Source organism: Magallana gigas, chromosome 7, assembly GCF_963853765.1.
Source record: "Magallana gigas chromosome 7, xbMagGiga1.1, whole genome shotgun sequence".
Lineage (NCBI taxonomy): Eukaryota > Metazoa > Mollusca > Bivalvia > Ostreida > Ostreidae > Magallana > Magallana gigas.
The window spans coordinates 2,346,441-2,364,942 of NC_088859.1; the positions used below are offsets into that span (position 1 = coordinate 2,346,441).

At 32.9% G+C, this 18,502-nt stretch overlaps 1 protein-coding gene across 1 annotated transcript; it reads right to left on the bottom strand.

The window, feature by feature from the left end:
• Positions 1 to 1,050: 1,050 nt before the first annotated feature.
• On the bottom strand, positions 1,051 to 8,353 carry LOC105324922 (uncharacterized). The gene is made up of 6 exons (XM_011424173.4): positions 8,128 to 8,353; positions 4,960 to 5,070; positions 4,249 to 4,330; positions 2,488 to 2,658; positions 2,099 to 2,202; positions 1,051 to 1,439 (listed from the first exon to the last, which is right to left on the bottom strand). The coding sequence occupies exons 1-6, from the start codon at positions 8,272 to 8,274 to the stop codon at positions 1,377 to 1,379; spliced, it is 678 nt and encodes a 225-aa protein (XP_011422475.4). The 5' UTR covers positions 8,275 to 8,353; the 3' UTR covers positions 1,051 to 1,376.
• Positions 8,354 to 18,502: the final 10,149 nt, after the last annotated feature.

The window sequence follows — 18,502 nt, forward strand, 5'->3', positions numbered from 1 at the left end:
AATCCATTTCTTAAAATAAAGATGATAGACTTGTTGCCAGGACAATATATCAGTTTCGAGAACATACGTACATTGTAGTTTTATCTTACTTAGAAAGGAAAAAATAGGCATTAGTCACTAGCCTGGTGTTTTTTTAATTACAGACCCTGAAACGTGCTACTACACCTTTAAAACGAACCGTACCGCTCCGTGCAAGAAACGAACCGTACCGTTCACAAAACGAAACGTACCGTTCACAAAGCGTATCGTACCGTTCACAAAACGAACCGTACCGTTCACAAAGCGAACCGTACCGTTCACAAAAACGAACCGTACCGTTCAAAAAGCGTGCAAGATAATTTATGCAAGACCCGCCTCCAGACGGACAAAAAAGCGTACCGTACCGTGCAACTTCCATACACGGCTTATTGGCCTAATGTCTTTGGATGAATACAGACGGAGATTATCGCTGACCAGTTAAGTTCAATATTATGCTAGATTATTTTAAACGGGATTAGATAACACATACTACGATTTAAAACTGTTATTCTTAAAACAGTTACAAATATTTTAATTTAATTTCCTTTCTAAGACAGTAATCATTTCTTTCGACAAAACTTCCAATGCCGATTTCTTAAACATTGTAAACTATTAATGTTCACACAATTCGTGGTTATACTATGTTTATGAACTGTTTGAAACATTGGGTACATACTATAGACTTTACATAGACTTACGCGGACCAAGAAAATGATCGGTGCTTTCAACGTGAAGTTAATTTTTTGTGATCTGAAATCGTAAATGGAGACCTTTAAATTTATTTGTTCTAAGATAAATTCAAATTAATTTACCAAATATATTTATTAATCAATTGGTATATTATCAAAATTCAAATCAATTTAAGTCATGTGCTTTTTGTAGTTATTGTGTCCAGGTCATTTCTGCTGGCATGGCAACTGTTACCATGACCTCAGATCTTGGTGTGATATTGAAATCCCAATATACCTCAGTATCTCCATAAGTATATCCAACATCTGGGGGAGAATAGGACGAAAATAACAAACCTTTACCCAGTTTTGGTTAATTTTATTCAGAAAAGACTTTAAAAAAGTACACATTCTAGTAGGTTAAACTTTTCCATTAGAAAAAACACACAAAACAATGAGGTAAACAAGCCCCCTCTTCTCTAAAGAAATTGTACAGAAGCATCAACTCAACGCCAGAAGGCTTCAGATATTATGACTAAATATGAATGCAAATCAATATGGATTTAGAAGGAATGATCAGATATTAAAGTTACAAGAACATCGTCAATACAAAAAAGTGCAGATCACAAAATTTAAAGTTTCACGGAAGTGATGAGATTTCATCCTATATGGTTTAGTTTTCCTTTATGATTAGAAAATACTGGACATTTCGTGGTTCAGAAATCCAAACTTCAGGTAAAGATCCACAAAGCCCTGCAATACAAGAGACATATTGTCAGTTCACTTACACATTGGTCTCATTGCTTGTCAGGAATATTGTGAGGGAACCACTGTGGAGTGTGGTCTCACCATTATTCACTGAATACTCATTTAATTTGTTGATTTTGTTGTTTGATTAATTCACAAAATGTGACAAAAACTATTGTTCACCCATTCAAGTATTCTAAACCCCCTTAATTTCATAAAATCCATGGATATTAATGTCCATGATTGTTAATAAGACCATAATACAAGTATTACATTTTGATTACACATTTGGTAAAGTAAACAATTCATAGGAGACTGTTTTTTCCTTTATGGTTACCGGTAGATTTGAATCGGATACATGGATAAAGTTTACGTGAATTAATTAAGTAAAATTTTTTATTTTTAAAAATGTTTTTCAAGATATAACAAAGTGGGCAATAATGACAAGAACAGAACAACCCAGAAATAAATTGTCACTAGTGAAATGTACTGCAAGACATCCTTTTAGCAAAGTGCCAGGGACAAACTACGAGTATCTGTAATAAACATATCCTGCTGTATTTTGTTTGCTTATCATACATTTCCAGACTTGGGAGACTGACTTTGTTGTAAGCATGAATTCATAATAAGCTTGTTCCCTGTAGCAATGTTTTAGTGTATTTTACCTCCTCTACTTGGCTGCTGCATATCCTGGGTTTGTCAAAGACCCTGGGGTCTTTAATTCCTGGTTCAATCCCTGTGTACCCAACAGTGGACATATACCCCATACCTGCAAAAATATATCATCTTCAGTATATAAACTGAATTCCTAAAGCAACATTCATTTACTGAATCCCGATATATATAGTACATGTACAAGGAAACAATCATTACATAAAATAAACCCACGGTTTAGTTGGGGTTTACTCTGGTGTTAGGTTGGGTCTGATCGGTACTGTAAAACCATATTTAGCATAATCTTCACAACATAATACCAGCATTCCATTTACTTTGTATTCCTTCTAATCGTACACTTTCGTTCCATAAGCGGCATCCCCCTTCCACTCGTGCTTACCACTCCTGGGGAGGGTCCCAGTGATGGTCTCCCCCACAGGGACACACAGCTTGTTAGTGATGGTGAAGTAGCTGTTCCCTCCGATGCGTTTGCGGGCCATCTGGTACACGGTGACATCCAGGCTGTCATCAGCTGTCCCCATGTGTGTATCACTGACCGCCTTGGCTTCCTCTAAAAACAGAATCTTAATATAATCATGTTTCTGTCACAGCCATGGCTTCCACTAATGTACACAACAAGCTGCTATGTATTTATTTATTCCATCTCAAAGCATTATCATCAGCATCTTCCCAAGTCAAGGGTTTCTGATCCGCATAGCTTCTTGTGAGAAGCTATGCGGATCAGAAACCCTTGACTTGGGAAGATGTATCATCAGCTGACAGGGAAACATTAATTTGATCCCCCCACTCCCCCCCCCCCCCATTATGTAATCAGAAATAAATGGCTTTGAGTTTTATCATAGAATATGGTAGATAAAGGTTAATCATTTAGCACTGGATCCATTGTAAATCATTCAACAAATTTTTTCTATCTTTCATTATAAATTATGATCACTCTTACAATTTGAGATGAGGCACATATTAGACCTTTATGAGCTGTGAGTACCAGAACTGTTTTGGAGAAGGAGAGTACTGTTTGTTAAAAATCTCTAAAAATACATTAAATATCGTGGATAAGTGTTCTCTACAAAATGAGCATGCTGATTTAAATTTGCAAAAGATGATTCTGGGGTATGTGAACACAGGTATAACAGTCCAACCTGGTACCGGGTATATTTACCATTCTTACCTGATACACAGGTATAAATATATATATGTCTTACCTGGCAAAGAGGTATATTTATCAGTCTTACCTGGTTCACAGGTATATTTATCAGCCTTACCTATCAGCCTTACCTGGTTCACAGGTATATTTATCAGTCTTACCTGGTTCACAGGTATATGTATCAGTCTTACCTGGTTCACAGGTATATTTATCAGTCTTACCTGGTTCACAGGTATATTTATCAGTCTTACCTGGCACACAGGTATATTTATCAGCCTTACCTGGTTCACAGGTATATTTATCAGTCTTACCTGGTTCACAGGTATATGTATCAGTCTTACCTGGTTCACAGGTATATGTATCAGTCTTACCTGGTTCACAGGTACATGTATCAGCCTTACCTGGTTCACAGGTATATTTATCAGTCTTACCTGGTTCACAGGTATATTTATCAGCCTTACCTGGTTCACAGGTATATTTATCAGCCTTACCTGGTTCACAGGTATATTTATCAGCCTTACCTGGCACACAGGTATATGTATCAGTCTTACCTGGCACACAGGTATATATATATATCAGTCTTACCTGGTTCACAGGTATATTTATCAGCCTTACCTGGTTCACAGGTATATTTATCAGTCTTACCTGGTTCACAGGTATATTTATCAGCCTTACCTGGCACACAGGTATATATATATATCAGTCTTACCTGGTTCACAGGTATATTTCTCAGCCTTACCTGGTTCACAGGTATATTTATCAGTCTTACCTGGTTCACAGGTATATTTATCAGCCTTACCTGGTTCACAGGTATATTTATCAGCCTTACCTGGTTCACAGGTATATTTATCAGCCTTACCTGGTTCACAGGTATATTTATCAGCCTTACCTGGCACACAGGTATATGTATCAGTCTTACCTGGCACACAGGTATATATATATATCAGTCTTACCTGGTTCACAGGTATATACATTACTGCAGTATGTAAGTTTTACCTGGAATGCAGGCCTCCTTGAATTCCTTTTGACTCAGTCGGGTAGTGTTACAATGTCCATCCATGAACGTGTACTGAACTCCCTGAAAAACAAAGCATATGCAGCCATCTTAGATTCACAGGGCACAGACTTTCTACTTGGAACTACTCCGACATCCTCGACAATAAATTTATTGAACAGAGCACGGTGGAGTCACTTCCAAAGCCAGCTGAGGATTGTGGATTGCAGACTTTCATGTACAGCTCCATATTTAACAGAGCTGACCAAAACATGCAATTGCTAGGTAACTTTAAGGTACTCTGGATAACAATGGAGTTTTCCACTTCCTTATCAATACTGTAGATTCATTTTTTTACATGAGTACTCAACTTTAGGATCCCGCCGTTTTGTATCAAATCGCAAGAATATAAAATCGCGAACACAGACTTTTAATTCTTTATTACAGCTCTCAAATCTCAGAAAATAATAGTGAGATTTTACAATCAATGAGGGGTGCTTTTCATGATTTTATGCGGATGTTATAATTTCTTGCATTTAGTAAGGAATCTACACCACTAAAGGTAGTGATCCTTTTCACTAATATTTTTTATTTGAATAAATAGTTAGATTAACAAGGTTATTCAATAATTTATTAGTATACATATATTTACCTGGATTGGATGGTATAGGCCTATATAATATCAAAATTTCTTCAATTCTGTTGATACATACTGTTTCAAAATCCATGATCACTCCACCCTCAAATGGTCGTCCATCAACTACCCCCTTTGAGAATTCTGCAAATTTTCCGTTCCTTGCATCATAGAAAATTTTCACCATTCCCTGTGAAAAATAAAACCCCCACTATATACCATCAAGAAATTTGATGTCAGTTACTTTTAAATCACTCATTCTAAATTCACACTGCCTCAAATCTGAGTTTTACAATGCATGCATATTATTAAAAATATATCTGATTCACTTATTCACGAATCATGCATGTCTCCTTCCCAGACTTTGAAATAAACCATGTGAAGAAATCAAGCACCGATGCACACATGGTGGTGTACAGTTACAGAATTGATGAAAATACACGTACATCCATTTATATATTTTCATTGTGAGAAAAATATATAATATCAGGTGCCTGCATGTTAAACTTATCTTTGATTCAGGTTGCTTCTTGAATAGGCCATATAACAAATATGAGTAGTCAAAAACTTGCAACTTTTTGTTATATATATTTCTTGCAAAAATCATTTTTGTAATTTCATCAAACATGCATCTGACTAAAATTTGCAAAAACCATGTAACTTCTCATCAAGCCAAATAATTTTCAGCTATATAGCTAATTCAAGTTATTTATATCATAAGTTATTCAAAAGATTGTGTCGAACCTGAGCATGAATTTTCGTCACATTAAAGTTGTAAAAGTTCAAGGTCAAGATCTAATAAATAAATTTTGAGAGTTGTTTTAATTCTAGTGAGGTTATTATAATGTCAAAATTGATTTGTAACATTTTTTCCCGTACTTTACTGCTTTAAAAAATTATGTTGAAAATTGAAAAATTTCTTGATACTCTATATTAATTAAATAATTGGAAATTAAAGTATTTTGGATACCTATTCAGATCCCTATACACATATCTCTTTAATTTGACATCATTAGAAAGAGGGGGTCTAAAACTTGTTTAATACTGTTTTAGGAGAGACTGTTGGCATAATAGATAAATTTTAATAGCTAGAAATGGCCAAAACCCTGTCATTTGTTACTTATTTTCTTAATTTTCCATTTAAAAAATAGAAAAAACTAGGAAAAAACAAGATTTTCCATTGATTTTCCCAAAATTAAGCCCCAATACACCTTATCAAACAAAGCTATTGTTATCTTTGCAAGAATTTGTTTATATCTTAAATTTCGGCACCTTTTACCAACTGGATTTTGATCTTAAAGAAATCTGTGTGAACTATTTGTATATTTATTGACTTTGTCTGACTTTGTCTTCATAGATCTATGCAATGCAAGCTAAGCCAGCTATAACTACTTGTATTCAGATATATGTATATATATATATATATATATATATATATATATATATATATATATATATATATATATATATATATATATATATATATATATATATATATATATATATATATATATAGTGAAAACTATATAATTATAATATACGAGGGTTGTTCGGAAATTATTGAGACATTTTCTCTTATTCTTTTAGTAAAAAAGATAATCTCTTGAAATTTCACCAAAACGTAAATCAGGATAGAGATTATCAATGTGAAAAGTTTCTTGTCCGTGGCATGAATAGATCATTCCTGGTAAACTGACCAACGTGCCTTCGACCAGTGACCTGGCGCAACCGAAAACTTTTCGCAGCATCATTTTAACGCTTCTTATTGCTCCTGTGTTTTAAACACCTTACAAATGAACGGAAATAAGAATTATTCTTTATTTCTCATCTTTTGTTTTCATTTCAAGATGTCATCATTTACATTTTCTCTCATTCTTGTTTTTTTAGGGAAAAAAATCGAGTTATTTTTACCTGAAAGTCTAATTAGGCCTAAAAAAAAAATAGGTTTGTTTCCGCTTTCCCGACCGACCCTAACTTAAACCCACCGACCCAAATTTTTTTTTTGAGTTTTTTCGTAAATTTCCGTTTTTATCCGTTTTTTGTTAAAATTTCGTTTTTATCCGATTAAAAAATTTATAAAACCTATGTCATCAGTGTTGTGTAGATGTTTGTTATTTACAAATGGCAGCACATGTCGTGCCAGTTGAGCTCGAGAAATGTTCCCATCAGCCGGCAGCCGGGGAAAAAGTTCATCAGATCATTTAAAAAATGACAACAAATACTTGGTTGTTTTTTATCTTACCCAGTTTAATAGATAAATGGTTTAATAACCACAACTGAACAGATGGAGAGGAAAAAAAAAAGATTAAAAAAAAAAAAAAAAGCCGACCTACCGACCTTAATTTTTTTCAGCCTGAAAGCGGAAACAAACCTATTTTTTTTTTAGGCCTTACTGTGAATGTCTCCTGCAGTCATTTTTTTTTTATATATTTTAGAACTGTTGACAACAGTTAGTGTGTCAAAAGTACTTGATAATTAATCCCTTTGGCCTAATTCTAGTTAAACGAGATGTTTGTAAAACACTTATGCCCCCTCCCCGCCCCCCCCTCCCCTTGGAAATATCCACAAAGAAAATGAGCGGAAACTGCAAATATTTGGAATTTTTCAATTTCAATATGTTCATCCTCTGGAAAGAAAATGAATGGAAATTGTTGGTGGACCGACCGACAGACCGACAGACAGCAGCAAAGCAATATGCCCTCCCTTCTTCGAAGGGGGGCTTAACAATCAGTGAAAAAAAATATGATGAGCTGCATAAAGCTTTATATACCTTGTATTGTCAAAGTATAGTTTATTAAGCAATTGCATGGCCTTAAAATGTCTCCTTCTGAGATTTCCACCAGTTTGACGGTTTTCAATGCGCCGCCTTGACGTCAAAATTCAATGTAAAGTCGTCAGATTTCTTTTGTTTGGTAAATATAATATATGTGTACCATATCCGTTTATTTAAACTCTAACATCAGTGAAACTTAATCAAAAGTTAGTCGCAAAGAATAGCAAAATGAACATATTTAATTTGATTTCTTTTATCATTTCAGTGTTTATTTCCTTATTCTCAATTCAATTTTTACATGGTCACAGAAAAGTGGGGGGGGGGGGGCAATTCCATTTTAATTCAATTTTTTGTATGTAACTTTAAGAAAATTCTTTGCTACGCAAAAAAAAAGGGGGGGGGAGGGGGGGGGGAGGCCCCTCATGATGCTACGTGCCTGTAAGTAAACATGGGGTCAATAATCAGTACACTCACCGCCTGGTATCCACCCTTGCCGTTCCTGTTGGTGCCTACCATAAAGCCCATGTCCCCGGCCCACTGTTTAGGGACGCAGCACCCCCGGGCCCACGACAGGTGACAGAGGACAGAGAGCCCGACAATCGACAGAATGAGAGACTGCATTTCCGAGATTCTGTTTAAGGTTTACCGATATACGAAATCTTCCGGGTATTTATGTAAAGAATCACGTGTGTTTGTTACACCTCGTGACTTTTTATTTTTAACGTTTTACAGAGTATTGCGAAAGTTGGTACCAGCCCACTTTTACACGTTAACCTAGTCTATTTCAAGAGATTACTGGACATCACACATAAACCCACGTGAGATGCATTCGTTTGCTCTTTCATGCTAATATCAAGACGATAAGGAAATGATTATATAATCTCGCATATGTACGTCCCTGGTCTGGTTAATTTGTAATAACTTTGCACTCTGCAGCTCATATATCTATTGTTGTGATTCATCACTTTGAAGGAAGTAATAATATCTATATTTAGGCCTACTAAAAATTCAAATGCGTTAGCGGCTTATGTACTACTTAGAGACGAATGAGGCATTTGACCCCCCCCCCCCTTAAAAAAAATGAAAAAAAAAAAACAAAATAAAAAATAAAACGTTTCTGTTTCAAATTCTTTCTCATTTACCATTGTTTACCAAATGCTTAATAAGTCATAACTGTATTTCAAAACAAGATCCTAACCCCTTCTAATTTTTACAATATACATGCGTTTTTACAAAAGGCATTAATGCCTAAATAATTTGTATTACTGAGTAAAATATTTTTTTTAGTCCTATGATAAACTATGTAAGATTTATATGTATTTTGGCATATGTACGTATGGGTGTTTAATGTATTGAGTATGAAAACATATACATATATATACTAATTAAATGTTCCTGGCTCTTTCAATCATCCAACTCTTTCCCTCTTCTATATGTTTATTGAATGTTTTTTGTATAATCTTCATGTTGCCCCTTGAGGGCCATTAATTGGTCAATAAAGAAATTCTAATTGAATAAATATTTGAAATGTGCAAATATTGTTATAACTTATTGATTACAGCTATGATTTACACCAAACTGAAAGGATGCTTTATGCATCTTCTGGAACTGTTTTCTCTAAGAATTTATTGTGTGGAATTGTCTTTTGCTGATTATAGGCCAAAGGCGGCGAATCCATGATCCACAAGCACACTGCTCTTGTTATATTTATTATGATGTTACATACTTTCTATTTCTTCTTCTCATAACAGATGAAAATAAGACTTGATCTAAATCACTTGTCCGGTTTATTCAGTTCTAGTTTACACGGATTCCCAAATAGTGTTGCTGGATGATTCATAAAAAAGAGAAACTTAAGTCATAATCAAAGTACTGAAAGTACTCATGGGAGTTGAACTTGCATAAATTTATTTTCAGTAGTATGTTTGTAATTGTGCAATGTACGTTAATAACTAGACAGCATTGAAATAGTCACCATCTCAAGGGGCCCTGCTTAAATAATGGACAATAGAATGAAAAGAATTTCAAAGAACTTTGCTTTGACATTGACCCATAAGTTAGAAATATTCCAGCAGGATAAGAACGTTTCTTTACAAATAAAGATACATGTTCAAGACGATTCAATAAAACACATAGATATAGACGACTCTAGGGACAGAAAAGGACCATTTTCCACAAATGATTCACTTATATTGCCTGAGAGAGCATCGTAGCAATGTGTTTTTAAAACAAAAATAATTTGGCAGATCACATGGATTTAAAAAAAACACGTGAAGCATACTGACAAACGTGCTGACACGACTCATCCCCATTTTTCAAAATGAAATCTATATCTCCTGAAGTCCAATCCAGAACTTCCTTTAAATTGAGATACTTGTACAAAATACTGATGAGTGCATTTGAAACACACTGCCTTCCTAGACTCCATTTTGGAAATGTATTAGAACCTTGGTGAAAATACCAACCACACTTTTTTCAACATCACTGCTACCACAAGTACCTTTTTGTTGTTTCTTCCTATCAATAGAACAAGAAGGTGATATATATCTCTTTGGCATATATTGGTTTCAATTTTAAAAACGAAATTTTCTCATAATAAGTTGATAAACTGAACATACACATATCAATACACCCTTCATTATATTGATGTATGTCAGAAAAATAACTGTTCTAGTCCCATATGTCCTTGATTTGCATTAAATTCCTCTCTTTTGAAAGTTCATCTCCAGAATGCTCATCTCTTTGTTTGTTCCATTTACCATTGGATGCTCAACTCTACGATTTAATCTCAATGATCAACTCTACGATTTAATCTCAATAATCAATGTTAATTTTTTCATCTCCATGTTTTTCAACTCTTGATAAGTTCTTTATTTACATTAAAATCAACATCACATTTTTAGGTTAACCATACATGCATTTGTTGTAAAGTGCAAAACTGAATAAGATTTCTAGTATATAAGGGGTTTCAAATTAACCTTTTTTTATTTCTCGGAATAAAAACCTACCAACTCATAATACTTTGCCTCTTACACCCTGCAGCACAATGATTTCACAGATTACTACCATGTACAGTCATAGTAAATACCATTGCACAAATTAATAAATACCACTAAAACATCAATGTCATATCATTTACACACACCCTTAATCACTGTAAAAAAGATATTTAAAGGGCACCTGCAGCCAAGCCGATGTGAAACATATGTCAAAGAGTTTAATTACCAAAATGTAATGCAAAAAACAGCATCGAAATCGATGCAAAAATAACGGAGTTACGCCGCTTCAAAGTGGCTATTTTTACCTGCTTTGGGAAATCTAATCAAGAGAAAACAGAATTAGGCGATAACGAAGCTTCAGCGGAAGTGACGTCACGAGGTCAACACGAGGGAAATTTCTTTACAAAGCTATACAAATTAAATTCAATTTTTCAGCCAAAATGATTAATATAGGTCTGATGTTTTGACGTATCTATTTATTTTAAGTATTGTAGATTTAGAAATTTGTATCCGTATTTATTTTATTACAGTCAGATTTATTTTTAAAGGATTTTAAAATTTGCTATTCTCGTCGCCCTTTTACCGATGAATACGATATCTAAAAACGCTTGCATGGGCAGATTTAGGTTCATTATTCATTCTGTGATTACATAATATCCTTTCACACACGAGTGATCCGAGACAATGACACAGGTAAACAGGTAAGCTAACGAAGCCACTGCTCCAGACACACGTGTATCTGGGGTATGTATACACATGGTACACGAGTCTGGTGAACAAAGAGAGGGTTTGACACCTTTGGACTGGTAAATTGAATTGTGTATAATTAGCTACTCAATTGTTAAACAATAAAAAAGAAAAATGAATTAGACTGTGTGAATCAAGCATTCGTAAGCTAATTCATGTATATAGTCCGTCAATCAGCGATTAAAGACTATCAAATAGTAAAACTAATGTTCGAAGTAAATGCCTTTATTGTTACTAATCTAATCACTGAAATAATGACCAAATTTACAATTCAGCAATTTAAACCTTTTTTATGTGATCAAGTAATTATTTCGGAAGTAATTACATTTACGTTGGTCTTAATTTCTTATTTATCAGCAATTAGTTAACGCTTTAACTCCATGTTACTTCAGTTGTTATACTGACAGCGAATCATTATGAAATCTGAATAAACTTGAACATTTTGACAAAGGATGTAAATAAATGTAAAATGAAATTCCATTATCGTATTTTTAAAAGAATACGAGACAGACTTAATCATGCAGCCATCTTGGACTTTCGCCTTGATCCGTTTATAATCCCGTGTTTGTTTGTTAAAGAATGCATACTATTTTGATTGTTATTAGTCCTATATCACTATTATCGGTGTCCGGTCAAGTCGTACACAGACCAACTCGTATACAGGTCAACTCGTATACAAAATTGCCGCATAAAAAAACGAAAGTCAACTCGTATACAAAAAAATCCCGTAACAAAACATATTTTGGAGAGGGTTTATATAGGCTTTGCCTGTTGCCTAATCCACTTGATTACTCAATAAAATATGTTTAAATTACATATAAGAATAAAATGGATGTCATCAACCATTACAAAGATTGCAAAATTCATAGATGTATGATTGTGCATTGTGATTAAACTCGGTAACGATGTGAAATTACAACAAAAAAATTAACGATAATTAATTGTGTCAATCCAATCATTATTATTTGGTAATTATTTCTACACATCAAAACAATAATTGTTCAAACAACAAGCACGTCCAAACGGATGACTTCTCAAAGGCAAGGCTAATTAAGATACGTCCTCGTTATTTTTTTTGAAAAAAATATATCCAACTTTCCGCTTTTAAATGTCATTTCCCAAACATTTTTCAACATGGTACGACACCTGTGTGTTTCCTGTCGATTTAGTATACGGGAATTTTTTGTATACGAGTTGACTTTCGTTTTTTTATGCGGAAAATTTTGTATACGAGTTGACCTGTATACGAGTTGGTCTGTGTACGACTTGACTGTAAATCCTATTATCGAATAATCGGGCGAAATCATTTGTAATTTTATGCCTTATACGAGGAATAGTCCCCGCGTTACCTTTTACGAAATATGTATTATCAATATTATTAATCAGTTAATAATGTCACGGAAAAATCATTCGAAAGAATGACAATATTAACAAAATATGTTTCTTAAAACAAAAGTTTGATTAATTGCCATTTTGCTACATATGCTGTGAATTTATATGCAAAATGCAAACACTTTTGACTAAATTCATGAAGCAAACAATTTTCCGAATTCGGCATTTTTGTTCGATAAAAGACGGGTTTAAACTCAAACAACAGTATATTTCGTCATCCAGGGTTGATAAGGAAATAAAACAACAGAAAAAAATGTTCACATATCGATAAAACAATGCAAGAAAACGAACAGTTTTCATACGATATTCCTGTTTCTAATACAGTCGCGTTGACCCCGTGACGTCACAGTTCATCTCGCGCCAAAACGGCTTGATTCAAAACTCGTTCAGGTGTGAAATCGAGTTTTCCCCAAATATCTCGAAAACTACTTATGCGATCGCTGTAAAATTTTCAGGATGATGTTTTTACTCATAGATCTTCATTATATCAAAAATTGACCGGCACTGCAGGTACCCTTTAATTACTTTTGGGATTCAGTGCACTAAAGACTTCAATCGTTATAACTTTCAGATTCGCAGACTAACAAAACACACTAAATATGAAACATACAAATCAAAAGTCTTTTTTTCAGGTTCATTCTACAATATTCAAATAATAGATTCTTATATCATAGACATAAACGTAATCAGAAGGTTTTACATTGGCCTTATTCTACCTAAACCACAAAACGAAAACACGTGAACATCGAACATCGGCTTGCACATATACAGCTCTAATCTAACGGAATTGCCGACTTTCTGGTGAAAATACAAATTTGTGCAGTTAAACGTTATTTCAGCATTTACCTTGACTTAAATAGGATTTGTCAAAAACCTGATTTTCTTTCCTTCTTCAAAAAATGGGCAAAAAAAAAGGGTTGGCAAAAACCGGTTTGTGGAAAGATGAAGAGAAAAACAAATCTAAAACTTACATAGTATAATTACAGAATAAGTATACTACTTTTATATACATGCTTTAAATATATATATATAGCTATAGTTATGATAATTTTAATTAAATCTCTTAGATTTTAAAATGTAGTTATGAACTAATTTAAATAGTACAGTATTTTCCTCATATGATATGTCATCATCTCCAAATAACAACAAATCTAAAGTTACTGGTTTTTGCAAGTCTAACATTGATATTTGATAAAATAGACTGTTTCTTTCCTCATTATATTTAGGACAAACAAAGAAAAAATGATATGCATTTTCTGTATGATATCCACAATTTTCAAAGATTGAATTTTCACGAATAAAATCATCAAAAAGGTCACCATTTAAACTACTAGGATTGTTTCTTAATTAATTGACAATGTATAATATTTTTTCTGCGATTCCCAAAATTAAAAAGTTATTTTGGAGTTTTGAAAAATTGCTTTTTGATGGAACTTAAAAAAGAAGACAATGATGGGAGACTTCTGATGTCGAAAGGTAGTACATTCCACAACTTAATTGTAGAGGGTATAAAACTTTTAAGTAAGATGTAGTTCTGGCTTGAGGAATGGCAAAAGTAAGACCATCATGATTTCTCAAGGGATAAGTGGTTTCAGGTGGGATACAGGGTTCTAAAAGTTTTAATAAGTACTAAGTAATCTGGCACCATACCATTAACCATCTTATAAAACAAGATTAATTTATGGACTTTCCTTCTTTCTGACAACTTATCCCACCTTAGTTCATAATACAAATTTGATCTGGAGGAGTTAGTTCTTAGACCTGTAATTATCCTAGCTGCTGTAATTTGAACATCCTCTAATAAAGTTGATTCCCTGTCACAGCAATTATCCCATATTATATACCCATATTCTAATACTGGTCTTATAAAAACATATATTTTTATTAATGTATCTCGATAAAAAAAGCATTGCTATAAAGAGGAAAAATATGCTAGGGAATGGTAGAATCAAAGATAACCATTAGAGATCAAGGTATATAATAAAACAAAAAAGTGTATCTTCCGCAAACAATGAATGCAAATCCAGAAGAATTATCTTGTTCCTTCCAAAAAAATAAATAATAAAAAAGTAAATAATAAAAAGTGTAACGTTAATTTAATGAATTTTATGATTATTTTAAAAATATAAATAAGGGTGGCGTAGAAAGAAATGAATTTGTACCACGTATGGATTCAGGTACAGATGAATACTAGTATTTGGATGTTGTTAGAACTGAAGAAGTAAAACAAGCTAAAGCCAATTGTAAAAATAACAATAGTCCTGGAAGTGACTGTATTTATACTGAATACATGTATATCAAATCTTTAGCCAGTCTTAGAACCATTTTAACAAGAGTTTGGACTTTGGGTAGTTGAGTTAAACAGCAATGTGACGTAGGTCTGTCTGTTTCATTGTAGGCCACTCAGCCATGGCTCTTTGAAATCTTATCAACAGGATTAGTCTGGCTCTTGAGCGAAGACTACGCAATCGGTGTATATTTCGCTTGAAATTAGCATCGTTTTAACTTGTTTTGACACAAGAAATAGATCGTTTCATCCTACTGAAAGTCCAAGCTCTTGTTAAAAAGGTTCTATATTGCCCATTTATATGAGATATGTGTTTAAAATTGCAATATTACATGAAGCTTGGATTGTGGGTAATATCTTGCCCATTTATAAAATCAAGGGAAATGATAATCTCCCAGAAAATTATAGACCTATTACTCTTCTTATGATTTCCTTCTGGGGTAAATTACTTTATTCCAGAACTCAAAAATGTCATCAAAACTTTTTAATGTATTGAAGAATTTAAATAACCCATGGTGCGAAGCTATTAAGAATATCTTTTAAAAATCAATGTGGATTAACATGGTACATGTATGATAACACGATTTAAACAATCATGGTATAGCGAGGTACAGAATTCTTCAAAAGGTTTAAATTATAGGATTTTTAAAACAATGGATTTTGAAAAGTATTTATAGGTTTTGCCAACAAGAAATATTGCAAGTTTAGAACACGTAATGCTAAATTACCTATTGAGATAGGTAGATGGTTTAATATTCCTACAGAAAACAGAATTCGTAAATTATGTGCAATGACATTGGGGATGAATTTCCCAATCTTTTCAAATGTACTGATGTATATAAATCCAATTCAAGGGGTATATGTTTACCAAAATATTTCATAACAAATCCAAATGTTGTAAAATTTGAAACACTGTTTAAACCAACTTACTAATATTTTGTAAACTATTAGATACTATATTTGAGAGAGTTAGCTCTTTTGGTTAACTTTGTTATCCCTTTATCATGCCTGTACGTACCAATGATCTTCATCTATTATACTGCAGTTTGTACTTACTGTACATACGTATTTTCTGTACACTGTAAATTCAGTTATGAGAATAAAGTTTATTGTCATTGTCTTAGTTGCATGGGTATATTATTTACACTCTATTGTCTAAACGATTAAATATATATGCCGATGAACAAAATATTTTGAATGAGAATCAAAGTGGTTTCAGATCGAATTATTCTACTATGGATAATATATTTACTTTACATTCTTTGTTTGAATTGTCTTTGATGTTAAAATAGAAAATGTATTGTAGATTTCAATGCTGCTTTTGACAATGTATGAAGAGTAGAACTATGGCAGAAGCTTATTCAAAAATGAAATAACTGAAAAAGTTTTGATGTAATAGTTAAGATGTATTCTGAATGTAAGTCAAGAATTGCTGTATATACTAGTAATATTTTTTTTGCATTTTTTTCATGTAGAATAGGAGTACGACAAGGGAAAAATATATCGCCATTTTTGTTTGCTGTATTTCTTAATAATGTAGAATCCTTTCTGGTTCAAGTTCAAGTTCTTTATTCCAAGAGACAAATATCTCATAGGTTATACATGTGAACATAATCATATTAAATAAACAGTAACATCTAACAATATTGGCGTTTCTGCAATATCATATGAAATTGAACATCAGCTTGGATGTTTTTAAGATTATTAACTATTTTTTATGCTGATGATACGGTTTATTCTCATAAATACCTAAAGATCTTCAAAACTAACTTAATAGTTTCCTATTATATTGTCAACAAGATATGGAAACTTGAAGTTAATATTTGAAAAAAAAAATAATTTTTTATAAAGGGAAGATGAAAAATAATGTGTGTTTTTTTTAAATTACAGTGGTAAAGAAATTAAGATTGTTAAAATCTTTAAATATCTTAGGGTTATGTTTTCATCATCGGATTCCTTTATTCAGATAAAAAAAATATGCAACTGAAAGAGCTACTAAAGATATGTATGGAATTCTGAAAGGGTCAAACAAAAGCATCTTTCTCTAGACCATCAGTTACATGTGTTTGATAAGATCGTAGTAACTATACTGTTATATGGTTGTGAAGTATGTGGATGTGTGTATCTTATGTATATACAATAAAATGTGTTCAAATCAAATCAAGTATGGGGATATAGTAATGTTGATATAATAGAAAGAATACATTTTAAATGTTGTTAACTGCTTTTTCATCTTAAGTCTTCTACTCCCAATACATATGGAGAATTAGGGAGAGTACCATAAATTGAAATTCAAACCATAAATTACCGATTGAAACTGGTAGATGGAATGACACTGAAAGAAGTAACAGGTTATGTAATTTATGTAAAAGAGACAATGGAGACGAATTTCACTATACTAGTATTTTGTGTTGCACCATGTTGAAAAACGAAAAATATACATATACAAAAATATATTTTTTTAGCCCAAATATTGTCAAATTTAATTAGCCTTTTTTCTTTACACAATGTGAGCTTATTAAGCAGGTTATGTAAATTTATCGGTATCGTTAACGAGAAGGCTAAACCTCCTGGTTATTAATTCCTATAAATTTATCTACATAAAAATGTACATTTATACTTCATACATGTATATACTATGTACAGAACCATTATGAGTGTTTAATTTTCATCTACTCGCGCATAAAATGTAAATTGTGTATATGTTTGTAATATCTTCAACAACCAAAGAGATAAAATAAAATTGTCAACTGTTCAAACGATGTGTTCACATGAGAGAGAGAGAGAGAGAGAGAGAGAGAGAGAGAGAGAGAGAGATGTACATGTACCATGTAAATAATTAATGTCTAATTGCTTGGTTGGTTTCTATGCGTTAATAATGTTGACAAAACAGTTTGCTTATAATGCCCTTGCGCATTCTAACTCGTTCAGTCAATTTAAAAAAAAAACATTTGGCTTAAAATCAAAATACACGAAGAAACCTATATCGCACCATATAACGATTTTCTGTTTATAGCAGGTGCCCGTGAGTATTAGATATCATAAAGGACAGGGCAACCATCTTTATTCATCTTAGTATTCAAGCCTAGAGACATGATAAACCATGAAATGATGATATACCAAACTGTGTTTGATGTTCAATAATCATACTGGTCTTAATTTTCTGATCCTTTGTACAGAACAAATTGATTATAGGAATTCGTCAGTCTTTATAGTTAGGAGAAGTCTTTTGACAGGTAGATTTTCACATACACAGGATTTTTACATACTTCTGATCTACCAGGGGAATAAAAAGATTTCTTTGAACCCGGAAGCTCAATACTCTTTTGAAAAACACTATCTTTATTAATAAACATCCAAAGTCAAACACCTCTGTTTTTGGCGGCCGTGCCTGATGTGATGATTATTAAATAGAATTCGATGT

What these genes read in the sequence shown, in the direction of transcription:
- LOC105324922 (XM_011424173.4), bottom strand. Translation starts at nt 8,274, where the DNA reads ATGCAGTCTCTCATTCTGTCGATTGTCGGGCTCTCTGTCCTCTGTCAC. An exon ending in GCAAGGGTGGATACCAGGCG is followed by an intron (nt 5,071 to 8,127) that starts GTGAGTGTACTG and finishes TATTTTTCACAG; the next exon opens with GGAATGGTGAAAATTTTCTA. An exon ending in GCAGCAGCCAAGTAGAGGAG is followed by an intron (nt 1,440 to 2,098) that starts GTAAAATACACT and finishes CTTGTATTGCAG; the next exon opens with GGCTTTGTGGATCTTTACCT.